This window comes from Manis pentadactyla, chromosome 6 (assembly GCF_030020395.1).
Source record: "Manis pentadactyla isolate mManPen7 chromosome 6, mManPen7.hap1, whole genome shotgun sequence".
NCBI classification, from domain to species: Eukaryota; Metazoa; Chordata; class Mammalia; order Pholidota; family Manidae; genus Manis; species Manis pentadactyla.
In genome coordinates this window covers 98401814-98423951 of record NC_080024.1, presented here as the reverse complement: position 1 = coordinate 98423951, position 22138 = coordinate 98401814, and the positions used below count along the sequence as shown (strand labels likewise).

The window sequence follows — 22138 nt, the reverse complement described above, 5'->3', positions numbered from 1 at the left end:
GCACATCATTCTTCTCCCTCTCAAATTTCTTTTGCCCAGTGAAAATATAACATGGAAATGGCTCTGATATACATTATTGTCATATTATCCAACTACAGAGGACTAAATTTTTTATGACAAGCTCAATTTTTTTACTGACAGATTCAACAGACATAAAATGACTCAGCCAAGATGCCGTAAAAATTTCTAAATGTTTATTTTCAATGTTGGTACTTATTTTATCATGACTAGTGGCAGGCTGCCACCCGAGGAAGACACCTGCAGTAGAGCTGCACTGGGCACAGGACAGCCCCGGCCCTGCTCAGGGCTCACCCACGCACCACCCAGAACCTCCGGACGAGGAGGGGACACCTGATTGGTGATACTCAAGCTGACAGGTAAGGTCCTGAGACATGTCATACATCTTTCCCAATGATCTCATCAAGCAAAAGTCACCTACAGCCACGCTTACTTCTATACTACATTCTCAATGCTGCAAAGGCTTCCTTTTTAAAACAAACCTTTATTTTTTAGGATCGCTTAGGAATTTTAACTATGCCCCCTTTACAACTGTTTTCACAGATTTATTGTCCAAGCTCTTAGTTTTCTCCTGAATCTTATTTTATTCAAGAGTTCTATGCTTCTTGTGCATCCCACTACACAACTTAAAATGACTTCTCAAGTGTTCTTTCATTCACTGGGTCATGTTTGTGTTACCTACAGCCTTTACTAAAGAAAATCTACCAGTCAGTTTCTCAAATGAGCAAACAATAGACTTATCACAGACATCAGTCTTACCAAACTTAATTTCCCATTCTTTAATCTATACAAACCATGAGTACAGAGTACACTTTACTCAAAATCTTATCTCAAAAGTACTACAAATTGTTACATGGCAAGAATCTGTGGCATGACAGTTATAAATGCCCAAAGGCTATTATATATTTATTTCACGGGTGGTTGGTTTCTGTTATAGGACCCTTTTGACATTAAGCTTCAAGAACATTTGATTTCAAGCTAATAATGTGTAACTGATCTTTTTAATACTAAACACCTATAATCACCAAAAGTTATCAATTTCCATAAGCAGGTTTATTGAAACTCAGGCAAAACATAAAAAACTCATACCAGCTTGGTTTCAAAAAAGTTTATTAAAAACTGTGTGATTTAGTAAAAAGAACACTCTAGGACACCTGATTCAATTTTAACTACAAGTATTGATCATTCACTATGGACATATCTCTGTGCGAGCCCTTGTATCAGACAGTGCAAAATCAAACTCTTTCATATGGTCCAGATGAATATCCTTGAGCAAGATCCTTAATTTCCCTATAGAATCGTTTTTTTGAAAAAGCAAGTAATACATGTATAAGATACAGAAAGGCGGACTGTGGAAAACAAGCCTCCTCGGCATTACAGGTCAAGCACTTTTAGGGAAGACTAATGCCTGCACAACCTCATTTGGGTCTGCCACGTATTGATCGTTTTTTTCTAATTTAAAATGATATTTTCAAGTAATCTGGAAAAACTGAACACAGATCAACAATTAGAATTACTGTTAATTTGGTTGTGTGACATAGTAATATTGGGGGGTTTTATTAAATAACAAAGTCCTCATCTGCTAGAAGTACATACAGAGAAAATGTCATTTCTTGAAAATACACTACAGCAAAAACTAAAGGAAGGTAAAAGAAAGGAACCAAGGAGAGGGGCCAATGCAGTGGATGAAAGATGAATACCAGTAAAATTAGTGGCTACTGGTGACCGAGCCACAAGTGCCTACAGGTCGTGGTACTATTCTTCCTTTTTTCAATATTTCCAAGTGGCTATATATTTACTTATTTAATAATATTTGCTGGCATGGAGCTTATCATGTCTGCAATATTCTCAGTACCACTCAGAAGTAAAAGTAATACAGAAGACGGTCATCTTATTTGAATGAATAATATTTTTTAGGCACAAAGTCCTAATGGAACTGTTAAAGTTATAAAACAACTTAGATATTGAAACTAGATAATTTAAGCAGAGAAAATATAAATAGCAGCTTACATTTGTTATTTAGCTTAATCAGTATCTCTAAGCGAGGCTTGCTGAAATAATTTCAAAACATGTACCTTCCACAGGATGACAATACTCAAATCCACCTCATTGCACTTCTGAATCCATCTCACAGCTTCCCCTACTGACTGCTTTTCTGTATGCACACACGGCTGGGCTGGTGGCTTCTTACATTCAGAAGACAAACTTCGATAAAAGAAGTCTGCACAAGGGCTTGCTGAACTTACTATCTGTTAAAAGAAAATCACTTGTCTACATAAATGTTTTCAACTAAATATACCCTGCCACGATTTGTATTTCTATAATTTATTTATACCCAAAAGGATTATTCAATAACTTCTTGTCAATCTGTCAATACAGGGAGGCCACATGAAAACTTACACATCTAAAATACTTGCTACTTCAAAATAACGACGCTATCATGATATTAGGTATTAGGTGTGACCTTCCAAGCATCTAGGGAGGATGAATGAGTAACTTTAAAAAAATGAAAATAAAGTGTGAAAAGTATCTATCTTTAACTATTAAAACAAAAGAAGTACTTCTCATTCAAATGCTCAGAACACTAGGCAACATCCAATGAGACAAAACAAATGGAGTTATTGGTATTAATTTGACATTTATACCTGGAGGAAGAAAACCTGCGAAAAGAATTTTAAATGGACTCAGAACTAAAGGATTTGCCTTAATTAATGGAATACTGTGTTTCATAGTAAGATCTCTATACTCATGAATTCCTGCATTATACAGATGTTAAGCTTTGAGCTAATTATTAAATATTAATAAATATATACTTTCCCTTAGGAGTGAACTTTTTTGCATAAACCATTGTCCCCACAGTTTTCTCATTAATATGTAGTACTTGGTAAAGTCCATTCAGTCTACCAGATTCATCAGAAGGGAGAATGTCTTTGTTTCTGCCTTATTCGGGACTTTCATATAGAATCATTTAGCAACAAATACAATGAAAATCAAAACCTTAATATAACTTAAGGGTCCTGACTACGTTTCTAGGGATTCTAAATTTTAAAAAGAAATTAACAAAACACAGAACTCAAGTCCTGAAAGTGACATCCAGCTATTCAGGAAGTGCAGTGTCTCCAAAAGTTAGCACTCACTTACAAATTTCCAGGCTTGGGGTGCTCAGAAGTAATTCTAGTAACTGCTTCCTCAAATGCCAAGACAGGCACAAGGAGTGAGTCAGATAAGAAACACAAACATGAAGATGTTCGGAATTCTCAAGGAGAAAGGCACAAAGAGAAAATAATACCATGCACAACTATATGGATTTTATATCAGTGGGCCAGCAGTTTTCAAAGCAGCTCCCCAGATCAGCTCTTCAGATTACCTGCTGGTTGAAAACACTGTATTTCCAAACTCTACCCACAACAGAATGAACCAAAGCTTTAGAGATGGAGAAGAAAAGCTTCCATTTTTATAAAATTCTCTAGGTCAAAAATAGGGTATACAGCCTAATAACTCAACATCATCTAGAATCTCAGCTCCCATCCCAGTCCTAGTAAATCAGAATTTGGATTTTAACAAGATGCCCAGGTGTCTCATAGGCACATTTTTTGAAAGTTTGAAAACCACTGCTCTAGGTGATTCTCACAGATAATTAACTTGGAGTATCAGTGCCCTAGACAACACGATATTATAAATCACAAAAGAGCTAATTACTTGGGTCTTAGAACCATATAATGTACCAAAATCCAGAGGATTATCATCTATATGTTCCACTGTGACCATGTTCCCTAGTCAGTAGGTTCCCTTGTCTAATCCTGTTTTTTTTAATCCCAAGGATTTTATTTATTTCATGTGATACTCTCAAAGGAAATGTTAAGTAACTAAAATGGCATTGTCCATATAGCATTTTTGGTGCTTTGGGGCATGAAGGCAAGTTGCAAAACCCAACAAAGTTGACATGTCCATTTACCAAAGAATCGGGGGTTACTAAAGCAATAGTTTTTCCAGAATGGTCAGACCTCCCAGGACCGAGCTTTGAAAGCAGTGCTACCCTGCTCACCGCATACCTGCTCGTTTCCCAAGGTGACATCTGCAAAGGTGTGTTTTTCTGAGGACTGCGCAGCAACTAAAAACAGAAGAAACAAACTGATCACGTCACTGGCAGAAAACAGAAAATGCCATTGAAAAAGTGTGAAAGTAAAGTGAATTTACCTTCTTTTTCCTTACATCGTGTTGCCTTGAAGCAAAACTTTCCTTTCTCCCTACTGGCAAGTTTGGCATCTACGAAGAAAAGAAAACTCAAAGATCTTTCTCGGTTTTATGACATGGTACAATTTAATGCTCATCGGGCTCCCTTAGTCAACGGGAAAATAATTTATAATTATAAATAATATTTAATGAAAAAAGTCTTTGATTTCATCTCAATGAAGTGAATGTCACTCAGCTCTTAAAGAGGATAAAATTCATTTTTCTTGAAACACATGCTCACAAGTACATATAGTATTTATAGAGACAGATAAACAGGAAGTTTGAAAGATCAGAACTTGGGGGCCAGGGAGCCCATAATCCCACCACTCTTATCATTTCTTCATTTCCTTTCAGTATTTTTTCATAGGCATGATTTACACTGATATTGTTATATGTACATACTTTGCTGTATGAGGAGAGTTTTATAAAAATGCACACATGATGCATTTTTCCCACTATTGCAGACACTTTTAAAATGCTAATATATTTGAATGACCACAAAATACTCTGGGTTATGGCTTGGTTTATACGGAGCCACACTATTAAACATAATCTTGCAATAAACTGCTCTGAATATATGGATTTCCCCATATTTTAAATTAATTGCTTTGTACAAATTCCAAAAATAAAGATTACCATGAGGCTAAATAAGGGTTTAAACTTCCATCTTTTGAAATATGTTGTACAATTCTTTTCCAGAAAGACCAAATGTTCTGCCAGCATCACTTCACTCTTATAAGCACTAGGCACACTCCTATCACTGGCAGGATGACAAATGATAGTATATTCTGCAAATCAATTTTGTCAGTATGTATTACAAGAATGCATACCCTTTTGTTTGAATGTTACAGAGGTATGGAAATACATGGAAAAGACAGTCAGAGCAGAGGTATGGTCATACACAGGAGCAACAGCCCACTGACAGCAGAGCAAACAAAGAGAAACTTCCTCATCCCAGTCCTTTTTCTGTACTGTGAAACTTTGACAGTGATTATATACTCAGACACTGATTTTACAACTGAATAAAAATGAAATGCAAATAGAAAAATGTGAAAGGGAATAATAAGATGGGAAAGATGGATCAAGATAGGTAATTTGATTTATAGTCACATAAACTAATGAGAGTACAATTTAATACTTAAAGTATGAGAGGGGCACTAATAATTTTGTGATATGGCACTCTTCTGAAAGAAAAAAAATCAAACAATGAAGATGTCAGAATTTACTATGAAGAAATAAAAAAGCACAAACCTTTGTTTTCAGAGAGATTTACAGATTTCTGTAACTTCCAGTGTTTGCTACTACTTGATACTTGGACTATATGGAATTCCTTAACACCTGCTTCACTCTATCAAAAAGAAGTTAAGAATTATTCAGGACTTTGGAGCACTAACACAGGATATTATAACGAAAATAGTATTAGGACAGTGCTATCAAAGTCAGTATCACTCAGGATAAAATTTTTATTTTGAAATAAATAATATATGTTTCAGAATCTTCAAGTTATTTAAATTCCTCTTTAAACCTCTTAAAACTGGTAAGTCCACCTTTTATCCAAGATGTGGTCCTCCCAGTGGCAAATTTTAAAATACTGAAAGGTATTCAGTTATTAGAATCTATCATAACAAGTTATTGGTAGTATTCAGTAGATCAAAAATGATTTCTTGCCAATTTGAATCAAAACTATATCATTTTCTTTTTCTTATCTTTCTGATATATGTCATTCCCATCAAGGCAAAAAACTCATAAGGCAGAATGCACATAAAGTTACTTAAATTGTATGTGATTTTTATTCTCCTGAATAAGAACAAATTTGAAATTATTAAAATTTTCTTATTCATACAAATACTGATTATTTTTGAAGATCACCAAAGTATTAGCACATTAGCCCTAAATATCCTAAAAAGGTGACCTTACAAATTGATGAAACAAGAAGCAAAGGATATTACAGAATTAATAAGTAACACTTAAGTATATGAACTGAATCAATCTGAAGCTAAGGTTCTATTTTAATGAGATCACATTACCTTCCTCAAGAATATTCATTTTATATCTAGAGTACATAAACAGGACTGGTAAAATGTTTCAGATGCTTTATATAAAGGAAATGACACTGTAAGAAATGTGTAAATAAAGGATTACCATCATTAATATTGAAAGAAAACCCTAACAGAACTTTGTAAATTTAATTACATCAATAGACTCTCAATGGTGAGACTAGAAAGCACGTTAGAAGATCTCTTTTGAGTTGAATTTCTGGGACATGGGGCTGCAGATCATATGAACATGTGCCATATCAATGCCACCAAATCTTCTATTTGAAAAGAGCCTTAAAATTACAAAGCAAATGGAGAATTAAAATGTTTTCACTCTATTCTAGATGAACATTCTTAAATTTCTAGCTTATGCAATCTCACGAACAAAAATAATTCATTACAAAAACAAAGGAAACATCTGAAATATAATTAAAAACAAAATTTAGTTTTAAACCAACTTACAGTATTGGTATTCTCCACATCCACAAAGACAAGCATACTGCCTCCTCTGCCCTCCTCATCTTCAAAAGAATTACTTCTGCAGACACTGGCTCGTACATTCAAAGATCGGCTGGTACAAACAACTGCAGTGTGTCTTAATATTCTGTGACTGAAGAAATAGAAAATTGCTAACTTAACCTAAGAACCTCTCCCTGTGTTACAATTCTCTAATTCCAAATAAAGCATTTAAACTACATCCACACTAACTACATTCAAGTCATATTTCCTAGCTTGTAAGTATTTACTAACATGTACGGCTTCTCCCTGGACTGCTCTCTATTTTCTGGCCTATGCCCCTGGATATCCAAATTCTGAAATCCTTGCTTTCGTTGGAAGCTCATTTCCCCACTACCACATTCCACAAAGCCTTCCCTGGGTGTCCTGGTCAGAGCACTGTCTATCACTTTCTTAAGAATGAACATTTACTGAGGACCTCAAATGTAGCCATGCTTAAAAATATTTTATCATTTGTTCTCACAGTAATTTTTAAAAGACACTTGAATATCCCATTAAATAAACATGTGGCACAATTATTCCTAGTTGATATTGTAAAAATGACAATGGTATTATCACAAATAAAATACTCTGCTGTGTAACACATAGACCACATGTTCTTGTGAATGCCAGCTGGGTTTGATTTCTTCAGTTATCCCCACTGCAGCACCACCCTAATGATCTGTTTTGCAATATTTTTCCTCACTTCTTAGGAGGCAGGAAAGGGCAAAAGAGGAAAGGACTATAGGCAGCCTGGACAAACGGTACCTGTGAATTTCATTATTAAGTGATGAGAGTCTGACTAGAGTACTTAGTTGTATCAAAGAATCATGAAGTTTACAGATAGAAGCCACTGGAAAAGATGAATGTAGCTTAATTTTTTCCACTTTTGGCTACTTAGAACTTCTAGTTCTATTAGATAAAACCTCAGATATAAACATGCATAATTTGGAAGAGGGTAATTTCTTTATAAGCAATGACGTTAAATATCAAATGTTTACCTGAATTTAGTGCACACACATTAATCAGAGGTTAAATCACAATGTTTTAAAATACTCACCGTATCTTAGGCTGCTTTTTAAGACTTTCATAGTAAAACAAAAAGTTAATTTCATGGACCCCTTCTTCGTCTGGGCCGCGTAACCACATTGGTAGCTGAACTGAAGCTCCAGGCATAAGAATGGTGTCAGGAAGGGGGACAGGAGCCACCTCGGGCGGACTCCCTGTGCCAATGCCAAAGTCAACAGAGGAAGCTGAGGAGAGGAGGGCTGCACACACAGAGGTGGAATCTGTCACCACAGTCTTATAGGCACTGCAGTTTTCAGAGGCTGAGGGACTGAGCGGTGTTAGAACAGCTGTGTTACCACCAAAAGTAAAGAATTCTGGACGTTTAGAAACAACCTTCAATTCGGTAAGAGGGCATTTGCTGACATTGACAAATTCCACATATGCTTTTCGGATTTCTCCACAGAGGAGCCCTGTAGGAAAATGTATAAAGAACACCTGCATTGGAGGGAAAAAATATTATTATATTGTCTGTGACAAATTCCATAGCTCTAACAAAAAACACTTTAAGAGACCGTATTTCCTTACTAAAGGTTTATGAGTATTCTATTAATTATCCTTGATATCTCCCAGGATATGTGGTGACTTAACAGCTCTATTTTAGAAAAGACAATGAGAAGAGACAGTATCACTCAGTAATGGGTTTCAGAGTTACAAATTATAGGTAAAATGTCAGTAACAAACAGGCATCAGCAAAACTCTCACAAAGGTGCAGATTAGGGGCAAGAGAAGTTACAAGTAATCTAACATGGCTATATTAATTAAATAATTATTTAAAAATCCTTATCAATGTCAACATGAGAAGTAGCTCAACTATTTATTTATACATCATTAAGATGAAAAGACACACTACAGGTCTTAAAAAAGAACATATAGATCCGTAATTCCATAATCCATACATTTTAAAATCCAAAAAGCTTTTAGTGATACACACAAGGGCACAACCTGACTTGACTAACGGAGGATTTTCATAGCTTTTCCCATGGAGTGTGACCCTCACAGTGGTGTACTTGATTACAAGATGCTGTACAGACCCAACAGGAATTACACAACACCTCAGACAGAAGCACACACACACAATTTCTATGAAAAGAAAAAAAAAAAGACTTCTGACATAAACCTGGCCACAGGATTTCAGGTAAGGGACTGTGGGCCTACACTAAAGCAGCAGCAATATGAGCTCACGAAATCATCTACTAGGTCATTTGCATTGAAAAGATCCCGGAGTAGGCATGTCAGAACTACACTGACAGTGTCTACGAGGAATATAAAAGTAACAGTATAGGAAAAATGTCCCAAAGGAGTTATGAAAGCCCAGTGGAAATACCTGTTTCTTAATCTACTGAACAGAACTTAATTATGGCCATCATCTTAAGGAATTTTTGTGAACATCAGAAGCTTTAACAACAGATATGAGAAAATAAATTAATGTAGAATTCTAAAACATAGATTAAAAAGATATGAAAGAATAAGGCTGGCATAGTATCATACTGAAGACACTGATTAGCCAGTTTCAAATAAATAGGCAAATAAGCTAAAATTTGTGTGGGAATATCAACTTTGAGATGGTGTGTCAAAAACAGCTGCATAAACAGAGAAGACAAGTAGTGATTCTACAGCATCTTACTACGCTGATGGACAGTGACTGAAATGGGGTTTGTTGGGGGGACTTGGTGAAGGGGGGAGCCTAGTAAACACAATGTTTCTCATGTAACTGTAGATTAATGATACCAAAAACAAACAAACAAACAAAAAACAGCTGCATGACTAGCTGGAATCAAGTACACACTAAAATTTAGGGACACACTAAAATACAGACACTTGGCCACCATGCAGAGGACTGCTGCACTGGCCAAACAGGATAATGACAGACCCAGGAGGCTGGAGCTACGCCACGTGTTGGGGTACTGTGCAACGTATCCTCAGAATAAAAGTTTTACTAAGTATAAAGCATTCTCCTTTAAGGAGCAGCAGTGATGTAGCCTTTACTTTGAAATGCATAGTTGCTAAAAGTCCTTTTCAACAGTGGATGTTTGCGACACCTTCAAATTTAAATGTCAAAAAGGACCAAGATCCAAGAACCTTACTCCCACTGATTCACCTAAAGGTCCAGTGTGGGAGGACAAAATGAGCCATGTTAGGTCATCACTGTGGTTTTATCCATAACAGAACATGACTGGATGCAAATCAAACATCTCGTACCCAAGTCAGGCTGAATAAATTTGTCTAAATGGTGCTACACACAACCTAGTGGGGGATGCGTGAAGGGGCCTGATCTCTGCTTTTCTGTATCAAAATGGTTACTAACAACAACAACAACAACAAAAATAGCAAATAAATGAAGAAAGTTTTGAAGTGACACCACTTTCTCCAATAGAGCTTAAGAACAAAGTATTTCTAATCCACAATTCCCATTAAGTGGATAGAGCTCATGCTGTGTGCTTGTGTCCACTGTACACATGGCAGTACAAACACAACCCCTGGATTCTTATCTTTTCTCAATGAGCTTCAATAATTTTCATCCTCATTCGTTTTGATAAGTACATATTGGAAGAGATTACTTCAGCAGACACTGTAGATTAACTTCTTTCCCTACTCCCTTAAACACTTCAAGTTCTGTAGAACACTTCTGACATAAAATGTTGGAATACGAATAGTCTATGAATTGGTTTTACTAGTATCAATGTCTACCATTGATCATCCAAATACAATACAAATTCTCTTAACTGCCTTTCATCATACTGAGCCTGCTCATTAACTGACTTCTCTAGTGTCTTAGAAAATATGTCTATGGTGGATCGCTGCTGCCCACTATGCCCATCTTCTCCTTTTCGAGAATCCCAATTTGTTTTCAAACTTGTTTCAACAAATTAAGTGTTATATAAAGTGCTTCCATCTATCCTAAGAGCATCCTTCCATCTGTGAATAAAATCAGGACTTACACTGTACTTAAGACTACCTGAAAGTTGTATTTAGAGTCTCTCTCTGAAGAAACCAAAACTGGAAACTGCAAATGACAACTTATGGATGTGGTCGGATGCATGAAACACAACTCATCAGTAAACCCATACCAGTACAAAAAACTCACAGAAAAGGCCTCTAACCTAAATGCAGTCCCCCCAAAATATGAATAAATGTACATTTGTAAGTTTTCGATTAAGGTAAAATATTTAGGGTTTGGATCTATTGTTTTTTTTAATTCAACTTACAAACTTTTTTGTTTAATCAACCAAATACCAGTTGTTGTTATATAGAATAAAAGGCCTTCTGCTAAAATACACTTTTCAAGGAGAACTACATCTATAGCAGTAAAATTAAAACAGAAACAAAAAACAACTATGGCATGCAAGAAGAATAGTCCAGAACTGGCAACATCAAAAGTAAGATAAATATAAATTTAAAGCCTGTTAAGTTAAACAGTTCAAAGTCAAACATAATCTGGTTCAACTTTACTTATTTTTAAGTGAAAAAACATGCCAAGGTCAGATAATTAGACATGGGGCTTAGAAGCCAAAAAGCAAAGCTCTAACCATAATAATATGTTATCTGAGAAGTACTGCACTTGAAAATCACTTGAACATTTAGCAATTTAGTAACTCAAGAATGTTTAAGTGATACGGTATAAGGAAGATTTGAAGCTGGTAGAATCAATTAAAACTGGTATTTTGGTGTCCTTTATTGACTGATCTCAAAATTTAACCAGAAGTATGAAAATCTGCCCTTCTTAAAGTAAGCTCTAGCAAATTCTTACATATATAATTCCAAACAAAATGTTTATTAGCTAGTGACTTCTAAGCTATAATAGTGATTAGCCCTAAAATAACATTCAGATCCCAATTCATTTTGAACCACCCTCAGCCTCAGACCTCCTACCTACTATAGCAAAGCAATTCAAATAAAAATCTAATGTATTATTATAGGAACTTGACAAGCTTGAACAGAAATGGTACAAGTATAAGAAAAAAGAAAAATACTAAAGATCCTGAGGACTTGGATTGCCAGATGAGAAAAGATACTAGAGCAAGAGCAGGCACTGACAGAGAGATGAGGAAGGCACGGGTTCGTGGACTTTCAAAATGTTAGTGTTATCAGGAAGATGGACCAAAGTTACTAACATTGAATTAACGGTAATTAGGACCAGAAACAAATAAAGTCTGACCCTTAACATTTAGAAGAGTATATTCCCTTGGATTTAAAAACAACATGGACATTAAAAAATAAACCTTAGTTTTGACTAGGAAATCTCTCCAACTAATTACAAAACTTAGAAACAAAAAAATAAAGGACTAGCAGATACTTCATTTAAGTAAAAAATCTTAACATGGTGAAAAACACCAAATCAAAGTTAAAATACTAGCACTGAAGCCTGTCTATAAATCTTTTATTTGCCCTATGCAACTCTTTTGATGCAACACAATTACGCAAGTGTAAAACGTGGGCAGAATACATAAGCTCAGTAATACCTTCCCCTCAACACACACACCATCTTTTCATGAATATATCAGCTACCCCACCACTCGATGTATAGATTAGTACCCATAAAAATCTCTGAGAAAAGAGAAGTAATACACAATTAAAAGGTTATCAATAGGGAATCAGGGGGCGGAGCCAACATGGCGGCGTGAGTAGGACAGTGGGAATCTCCTCCCAAAAACATATATACTTTTGAAAATACAACAAACACAACTAGCCCTAAAAGAGAGACCAGAAGACGCAGGACAGTGGCCAGACTGCAGCTACACTGGCGAGAACCCAGCGCCTGGTGAAAGGGGTAGGATACAAGCCCCGGCCCGGCGGGACCCGAGCGCCCCTCCCCCCAGCTCCCAGCGGGAGAAGAATAGGCAGAGCAGGAGGGAGACGGAGCCCAGGACTGCTAAACACCCAGCCCCAGCCACCCCCACCAGAGCACAGACACAGTGCGTGGGCAGAGGGCCCTGGATACTGGGGGAACAGGGCAGGAAGACCTCTGAGCAGGTGCCGAAGCTGATGCCCCTGTGACAAAGAAAAGCAGGGGCTTTTTGAAAGTCTTAAAGGGACAGGGACTTAACAGCTTGACGGAAACAACACAGGTCATACTCCAGCAGCTGGAAATTACAAGGAAAACCAGGCGCACTAACCCCCTGGGCAACAGCTCTGAGACCCCTCATGGAGGAAAACAGCCAAACAGCCCCCCCATCCATTACCCCTCCGGGCGCTGCGAAAGCAGAGAAGCAGCCTGAGACAAACTCTGCCCACAGAAAGGGAAATTCCTCCCTTCCGGCCAGGCAAGACACAAAGACCCAGTCTACACGCAATTACCCAATACAAGCCACTAGGGGTCGCAGTTGTCCCAGTAAAGAAACGCCAGTAGCAAGTGAAAATTTTGGCCCTCCCAGCTGACAGTCAATAGCACCTGTCAACATGAAAAGGCAAAAAAATATGATCTAGACAAGACTAACCCAGACAGCTTCGGCATCTGCTACATCTTCCCCTGAGAAGGAATCTGGGGAGATAGACTTAGCCAGTCTTCCTGAAAAAGAATTCAAAACAAAAGTCATAACCATGCTGATGGACTTGCAGAGAAATATGCAAGAACTAAGGAAGGAGAATACAGAAATAAAACAAGCCCTGAAGGACTTCAAAACAGAATGGACGAGATGCAAGAGACCATTAATGGACTAGAAAACAGAGAACGGGAACGCAGAGAAGCTGATGCAGAGAGAGATAAAAGGATCTCCAGGAATGAAAGAATTTTAAGAGAGCTGAGTGACCAATCGAAAAGGAACAATATACGAATTATAGGTATTCCAGAAGAAGTAGAGAGAGAAAAGGGGATAGAAAATGTCTTTGAAGAAATAATTGCCGAAAACTTCCCCAAACTAGGGGAAGAAATGGCCTCACAGACCACAGAGGTACACAGAACTCCCATGACAAGGGATCCAAGGAGGGCAACACCAAGACACATAATAATTTAAATCGCAAAGATCAAAGACAAGTACAAAGTATTAAAGGCAGCCAGAGAGAAAAAAAAGGTTACCTACAAAGGAAAACCCATCAGGCTATCATCAGACTACTCAACAGAAACCCTACAGGCCAGAAGAGAATGGCATGATACACTTAATGCAATGAAACAGAAGGGCCTCGAACCAAGACTACTGTATCCAGCACGAATATCATTTAAATATGAAGGAGGGATTAAACATTTCCTAGACAAGCAAAAGTTGAGGGAATTTGCCTCCCACAAACCACCTCTACAGGGCATCCTACAGGGACTGCTCTAGATGGGAGCACTCCTAAAAAGAGCACAGAACAAAACACCCAACATATGAAGAGGGGAGGAGGAGGAATAAGAAGGGAGAGAAATAAAGAATCATCAGACCGTGTTTATAATAGCTCAACAAGCGAGTTAAGTTAGACAGTAAGACAGTAAAGAAGCTAACCCTAAACCTTTGGTAACCACAAACTTAAAGCCTGCAATGGCAATAAATTCATACCTTTCAATAATCACCCTAAATGTAAATGGACTGAATGCACCAATCAAAAGACACAGAGTAACAGAATGGATAAAAAAGCAAGATCCACCCTTATGCTGCTTACAAGAGACTCACCTCAAACCCAAAGACACGCACAGACTTAAAGTCAAGGGATGGAAAAAGATATTTCAAGCAAACAACAGAGAGAAGAAAGCAGGTGTTGCAATTCTGGTATCAGACAAAACAGACTTCAAAATAAAGAAAGTAACAAAAGACAAAGAAGGACATTACATAATGATAAAGGGCTCAGTCCATCAAGAGGATATAACCATTATAAATATATATGCACCCAATACAGGAGCACCAACATACCTGAAACAAATATTAACAGAACTAAAGGAGGAAATAGAATGCAATGCATTCATTCTAGGAGACTTCAACACACCACTCACTCCAAAGGACAGATCCACCAGACAGAAAATAAGTAAGGACACAGAGGCACTGAGCAACACACTAGAACAGATGGACCTAATAGACATCTACAGAACTCTACATCCAAAAGCAACAGGATACACGTTCTTCTCAAGTGCACATGGAACATTCTCCAGAATAGACCACATACTAGGACACAAAAAGAGCCTCAGTAAATTCCAAAAGATTGAAATCCTACCAACCAACTTTTCAGACCACAAAGGCATTAAACTAGAAATAAACTGTTCAAAGAAAGCAAAAAGGCTCACAAACACATGGAGGCTAAACAACACGCTCCTAAATAATCAATGGATCAATGACCAAATCAAAATGGAGATCCAGCAATATATGGAAACAAATGACAACAACAACACTAAGCCCCAACTTCTGTGGGACGCAGCAAAAGCAGTCTTAAGAGGAAAGTATATAGCACTCCAAGCATATTTAAAAAAGGAAGAACAAGCCCAAATGAACGGTCTAATGTCACAATTATCGAAATTGGAAAAAGAAGAACAGATGAGGCCTAAGGTCAGCAGAAGGAGGGACATAATAAAGATCAGAGAAGAAATAAATAAAATTGAGAAGAATAAAACAATAGCAAAAATCAATGAAACCAAGAGCTGGTTCTTCGAGAAAATAAACAAAATAGATAAGCCTCTAGCCAGACTTATTAAGAGGAAAAGAGAGTCAACACAAATCAACAGTATCAGAAACGAAAAAGGAAAAATCATGACGGACCCCGCAGAAATACAAAGAATTATTAGAGACTACTATGAAAACCTATATGCTAACAAGCTGGGAAACCTAGGAGAAATGGACAACTTCCTACAAAAATACAACCTTCCAAGACTGACCCAAAAAGAAACAGAAAATCTAAACAGACTAATTACCAGCAATGAAATTGAAGCGGTAATCAAAAAACTAGCAAAGAACAAAACCCCCGGGCCAGATGGATTTACCTCGGAATTTTATCAGACATACAGGGAAGACATAATACCCATTCTCCTTAAAGTTTTCCAAGAAATAGAAGAGGAGGGGATACTCCCAAACTCATTCTATGAAGCTAACATCATCCTAATACCAAAACCAGGCAAAGACACCACCAAAAAAGAAAACTACAGACCAATATCCCTGATGAACGTAGACGCAAAAATACTCAACAAAATTTTAGCAAACCGAATTCAAAAATACATCAAAAGGATCGTACACCATGACCAAGTGGTATTCATCCCAGGGATGCAAGGATGGCACAACATTCAAAAGTCCATCAACATCATCCACCACATCAACAAAAAGGACAAAAACCACATGATCATCTCCATAGAGGCTGAAAAAGCATTTGATAAAGTTCAACATCTATTCATGATAAAAACTCTCAGCAAAATGGGAATAGAGGGCAAATACCTCAACATAATAAAGGCCATCTATGAAAAACCCACAGCCAACATTATATTGAACAGCGAGAAGCTGAAAGCATTTCCACTGAGATCGGGAACTAGACAGGGATGCCCACTCTCCCCACTGTTATTTAACATAGTACTGGAGGTCCTAGCCATGGCAATCAGACAAAACAAAAAAATACAAGGAATCCAGATTGGCAAAGAAGAAGTTAAACTGTCACTATTTGCAGATGACATGATACTGTACATAAAAAACCCTGAAGACTCCACCCCAGAACTACTAGAACTGCTATCGGAATACAGCAAAGTTGCAGGATACAAAATCAACACACAGAAATCTGTGGCTTTCCTATACACCAACAATGAACCAACAGAAAGAGAAATCAGGAAAAAACTCCATTCACAATTGCATCAAAAAAAATAAAATACCTAGGAATAAACCTAACCAAAGAAGTGAAAGACTTATATTCTGAAAACTACAAGTCACTCTTAAAAGAAATTAAAGGGGACACTAACAGATGGAAACTCATCCCATGCTCGTGGCTAGGAAGAATTAATATCGTCAAAATGGCCATCCTGCCCAAAGCAATATACAGATTTGATGCAATCCCTATGAAACTACCAGCAACATTCTTCAATGAACTGGAACAAATAATTCAAAAATTCATATGGAAACACCAAAGACCCCGAATAGCCAAAGCAATCCTGAGAAAGAAGAATAAAGTAGGGGGGATCTCACTCCCCAACTTCAAGCTCTATTATAAAGCCATAGTAATCAAGACAATTTGGTACTGGCACAAGAACAGAGCCACAGACCAATGGAACAGACTGGACAATCCAGACATTAACCCAGACATATATGGTCAATTAATATTTGATAAAGGAGCCATGGACATACAATGGCGAAATGACAGTCTCTTCAACAGATGGTGCTGGCAAAACTGGACAGCTACATGTAGGAGAATGAAATTGGACCACTGTCTAACCCCATATACAAAAGTAAACTCAAAATGGATCAAAGACCTGAATGTAAGTCACGAAACCATTAAACTCTTGGAAGAAAACATAGGCAAAAACCTCTTAGACATAAACATGAGTGACCTCTTCTTGAACATATCTCCCTGGGCAAGGAAAACAACAGCAAAAATGAACAAGTGGGACTATATTAAACTGAAAAGCTTCTGTACAGCAAAAGACACCATCAATAGAAAAAAAAGGAACCCTACAGTATGGGAGAATATATTTGAAAATGACACATCCGATAAAGGCTTGACGTCCAGAATATATAAAGAGCTCACACGCCTCAACAAACAAAAAACAAATAACCCAATTAAAAAATGGGCAAAGGAACTGAACAGACGGTTCTCCAAAAAAGAAATACAGATGGCCAACAGACACATGAAAAGATGCTCCACATCGCTAATTATCAGAGAAATGCAAATTAAAACTACAATGAGGTATCACCTCACACCAGTAAGGATGGCTGCCATCCAAAAGACAAACAACAACAAATGTTGGCGAGGCTGTGGAGAAAGGGGAACCCTCCTACACTGCTGGTGGGAATGTAAATTAGTTCAACCATTGTGGAAAGCAGTATGGAGGTACATCAAAATGCTCAAAACAGACATACCATTTGACCCAGGAATTGCACTCCTAGGAATTTACCCTAAGAATGCAGCAATCAAGTATGAGAAAGACCAATGTACCCCTATGTTTATCGCAACACTATTTACAATAGCCAAGAATTGGAAGCAACCTAAATGTCCATCGATAGATGAATGGATAAAGAAGATGTGGTACATATACACAATGGAATACTACTCAGCCATAAGAAAAGGGCAAATCCTACCATTTGCAGCAACATGGATGGAGCTGGAGGGTATTATGCTCAGTGAAACAAGCCAAGCAGAGAAAGAGAAATACCAAATGATTTCACTCATCTGTGGAGTATAAGAACAAAGGAAAAACTGAAGGAACACAACAGCAGCAGAATCACAGAACTCAAGAATGGACTAACAGGTACCAAAGGGAAAGGGACTGGGGAGGATGGGTGGGTAGGGAGGGATAAGGGGGAGGGAGAAAAAGAGGGTTATTAAGATTAGCATCCATAGGGGGGTGGGAGAAAGGGGAGGGCTGTACAACACAGAGAAGACAAGTAGTGATTCTACAACATTTTGCTATGCTGATGGACAGTGACTGTAAAGGAGTATATAAGGGGGACCTGGTATAGGGGAGAGCCTAGTAAACAAAGTATTCGTCATGTAAGTGTAGATTAATTATAAGAAAAAAAAAAAAAGCAGTTCCTGTGTGGTGACCTCCAATGAGTTCTACACAATGATATAAAGGGCATATAAAAGTGTAGGCAAAGGGTCTGTTTGTGTTTATACAGAGGATCAAAGCCTAATTTGGCTACCCTGAAAATGAACTAAGATACGATATGAAAAAGAACTTCCAACATCAGCACTCTCGGGAAGACTCATGACAGAAGATGATCAGCAAAAACAATAAACCCCAACAAAGATCCATGCACTGCCACAGGTGTAGATACACTCATCCCACCAGTTCCTGGACTTGCCATGGGAATGAGGAAGGAGATATCTAAGCTGGCCTGTGCATACAGTAAAACAACAAATTTGACTGGATCTATACTGTTGGAACTCAACCAAGAATTAGGAGAAGTGCAAATTGTAGCGCTCCAAAATCTTACAACTACAGACTATTTAGTGTTAAAAGAACATATGGGATGTGAACAGTCCCCAGGAATGGGTTGTTTTAACTTGTCTGATTTCTCTCAGACTGTTCAAGTTCAGTTGGACAATATCCACCGTATCATAGATAAGTTTTCACAAATGCCTAAGGTGCCTAACTGGTTTTCTTGGTTTCACTGGAGATGGCTGGTAATTACAGGTATGCTTTGGTTATGTAACTATACTCCTATTATGTTAATGTGTGTGCACAATTTAATTAGTAGTTTAAAACCTATCCATGCTGAAGTTACTCTACAAGAAGATATGTCAAAGAAATAATCAATCTTCCCAGGTTTTCTTCTGCCTGCTACTTCTATAGCTTTTCTTCTTCCTACCTAATTACAACTTTAAATAGAACTTGTGCCACATGTCGAATTTACCGAGTATCATAATTCCTCCAAGTGGTAAAGATACCTCAAGACAAATGCTGGGCATAGAAGCCACAGGGCATAAATCTGCAAAGAAGTAAAAAGCTAACCTTTTCAAACAATAAGGCTTCCCTCTCACTTACCAACTTAACATTTCCCTGTATGGCCCCGGAAGATGACTGGTTAGCCAGAGACGGGTAAGATTCCTCAAGGGAGGAACAACCTAAGACAGGCACAGTCGCAGGGGGCCATCAGGTGAGAAAATGGGGATCAGCAGAGGTGAGGCTTAGAACCTCCCCCCTCATGTTCTGAGAGAAATCTTTGGCATACATGGATGTTTATTGCCCTCATCTAGCTCAGATTAACACATAGTCTACAGGCAAACACCTGATCATCTACATTTGCTCTCTTACAACACTAAACTCTGTTTTCTACCTTTATCTTGTATCTACCTACCACTTCAGCATTTTATTAAAAATAATAATAATAGAGAAATGTGGTATCCACATATAAATCAAGTTTAAAAATTAAATGAATATTCATATTTGAACTGACTGTTTATAGTTCATAATGCATGAACAAAACCGAAAGTTTCTGTGATGACTGCCCTTGTACTGTTCACCATGTAACTTATTCACTATGTAAGAATTTGTACTCCATGTAAGAATTTGTTCGTTATGCATCAGAAGATTGGAGACTGACGAAAATTAGGCTTGGGGTGGATTAATGATTGTGCATTGAGTATTGACCCCCCTATACAGAAATTTATTGTGGTTAACAACTATTTGATCAATAAATATGAGAGATGCCCTCACAAAAAAAATATATAAATATATATATATATATATAAACACACTTCCAATTGTAAAATAAATAAGTAACCGGGATGTAATGTATAGCATAAGGAATATAGTCAAAATATTGTAACAACTTGGTATGGTGATACCTGGTACCTAGAATTATCATGTATATAAATGTTGAATCACTGTGTTGTACACCTGAAACTAATGTAATGCAATGCTGTTGTCAACTACCCTTCAATAAAAAAAAATAAAAATAAATAAATAAATAAATAAATAAATAAATAAATATGAGAGATGCCCTCACAAAAAAAAAAAAAAAAAAATAGGGAATCATATGGACATACAGAAGAAAAAAGACTGAGGACAAAAAAACATATGAAGACTGATCAATCTTATCAATTATCACAGGGGTATAAATAAAAACAATTTTATTTTTCACCAATCTGATTTGCAAAAGTTAAAAAAAAATCTAGTACCACATAGATGTGAGGCAACTGAGCACTCTCTTTGGAAGGATAGTGCAAATTACTGCAGTGCTGCTGAAGACCGCTTTGTAGTATAATGCAAAACTATTCATTTACATACCCTTTGACTCCGCAGTTCTCTCTCTCTGAAGTCTAGTCTAAACTAGGACAATGCATAATGATATTTATTGCAGAACTGTCAGTAATGATTAATAACTAGAGCTACACTCATGATATATACATTGTTAAAACACATTATGATGTATTCTAAACAAAGGAATACCACACAGCTATAAAAGAATTTTTATGGGATAAAACAAAGACCGAGGATGTTGTTTAAAACAAAAAGAAAGTCACAGGATAAAATGTGCAGCATGATTCCATTTACAATTACCAAAACTATATATAAGTGTACAGTGAAAGGTCTGAAAAGAAAATCACCAATTTGGTATTACCCGAACTTTTTGAAGCTAAGTGGCTAAGCCTATTAATTCCCCCACTAACTGGACCTCCTTCCAGTGTTCATGCTTTCTCCACACAACCCTTCCACTGATCTGCCTCCCACAGAAACACCCGACCCAAGGAAGGCCAGATTTCTCTCCCAGAAAGTTGACACTTGTAATAAAGTGGCATAAAGACAAAGTTGTTAGACTGGTCATATCAAAAGCATTGCTTTCAAAAGGCTTCAAGTATTTGCTGCTAAATTCCCTGGACTTGCCAACTCCTTATTCTTCTTTGACACTTACTGCTTTACAATAATTTAGTTCCCAAGAGACACCCAATATCCTTCAACTAAGTAACATATTTTCTTTTTTTCTGGTTTATGCTGCTTAGCCTCAGTTTCTATCTTTTGCAACAACATGAGTTTCAGCTTACATACGGCATGAAATAGGACATGGTGGGATACCAAGAGGGTGAAGGGAATATTGCTTTCTATTCATATACTTATCTACACTGCTTAAATTTTTATAAGCATTAATTCCCATATTATTTTTATATATCACCAAAACAGAGCCACTGATTTTAGTAACAACCAAACATGTCCTTTTAAAAGTGTTTTCCCAATTTCCATTAATATTTTGAGGGTTCTATTTTATAACCTGGCTGTGACTTAACAATTTGATGATTACCTTATCTTTGTGAATTAGAGCTGTTTAACCCCAGCTTCACAATAATTTTAAAGTACAATTCAGTGTAAATATCAATAACTTTAAGGTCTAAAATTAACTTACTCAAAATGTCATCTGACTTTATCAATTAAGTCCATGAAAGTTTAAAAGTGAAATACCTCCAAGAGTGGCATTTCCTCAGTGATTATGGGATCTAAACGTCGATCAGGACCATATTTAATAGATGTTTTCTCTTCTTTTGTGTTGTTAAGTCGAGGACCTTGAATTTCTAAGTCCTGTCTCCCTCGGACTGACATACTCAAGGAATGTTTTCCTGAAACAGAAAACAATCAATGCCCTAAAATAATTTGGTATGTTAACTGACATCAATTTAGCTTGAATATATTAGTACTGTAAGTTTCAGATTACTTTTAGAAAAATTTGACAAGTATTGATTAGCAAAGTTAATCAAAGAAT

At 37.0% G+C, this 22138-nt stretch overlaps 1 protein-coding gene across 3 annotated transcripts in view; it reads right to left on the bottom strand.

Annotated features, from left to right (window-relative positions):
* Nucleotides 1–22138, bottom strand: part of TRAPPC8 (trafficking protein particle complex subunit 8) — a 106820-nt gene that overhangs the window by 7037 nt on the left and 77645 nt on the right. For 2 of the 3 annotated variants that reach the window (XM_057503975.1, XM_057503976.1), the window contains 7 exons: nt 21841–21995; nt 7843–8285; nt 6750–6897; nt 5503–5599; nt 4216–4284; nt 4071–4129; nt 2094–2267 (listed from right to left, as the gene is read on the bottom strand). In XM_057503975.1, coding sequence (XP_057359958.1) covers nt 2094–2267; nt 4071–4129; nt 4216–4284; nt 5503–5599; nt 6750–6897; nt 7843–8285; nt 21841–21995 — 1145 coding nt within the window. The remainder of the gene's footprint in view (nt 1–2093; nt 2268–4070; nt 4130–4215; nt 4285–5502; nt 5600–6749; nt 6898–7842; nt 8286–21840; nt 21996–22138) is intronic. The other variant, XM_057503977.1, reaches the window with a different exon arrangement.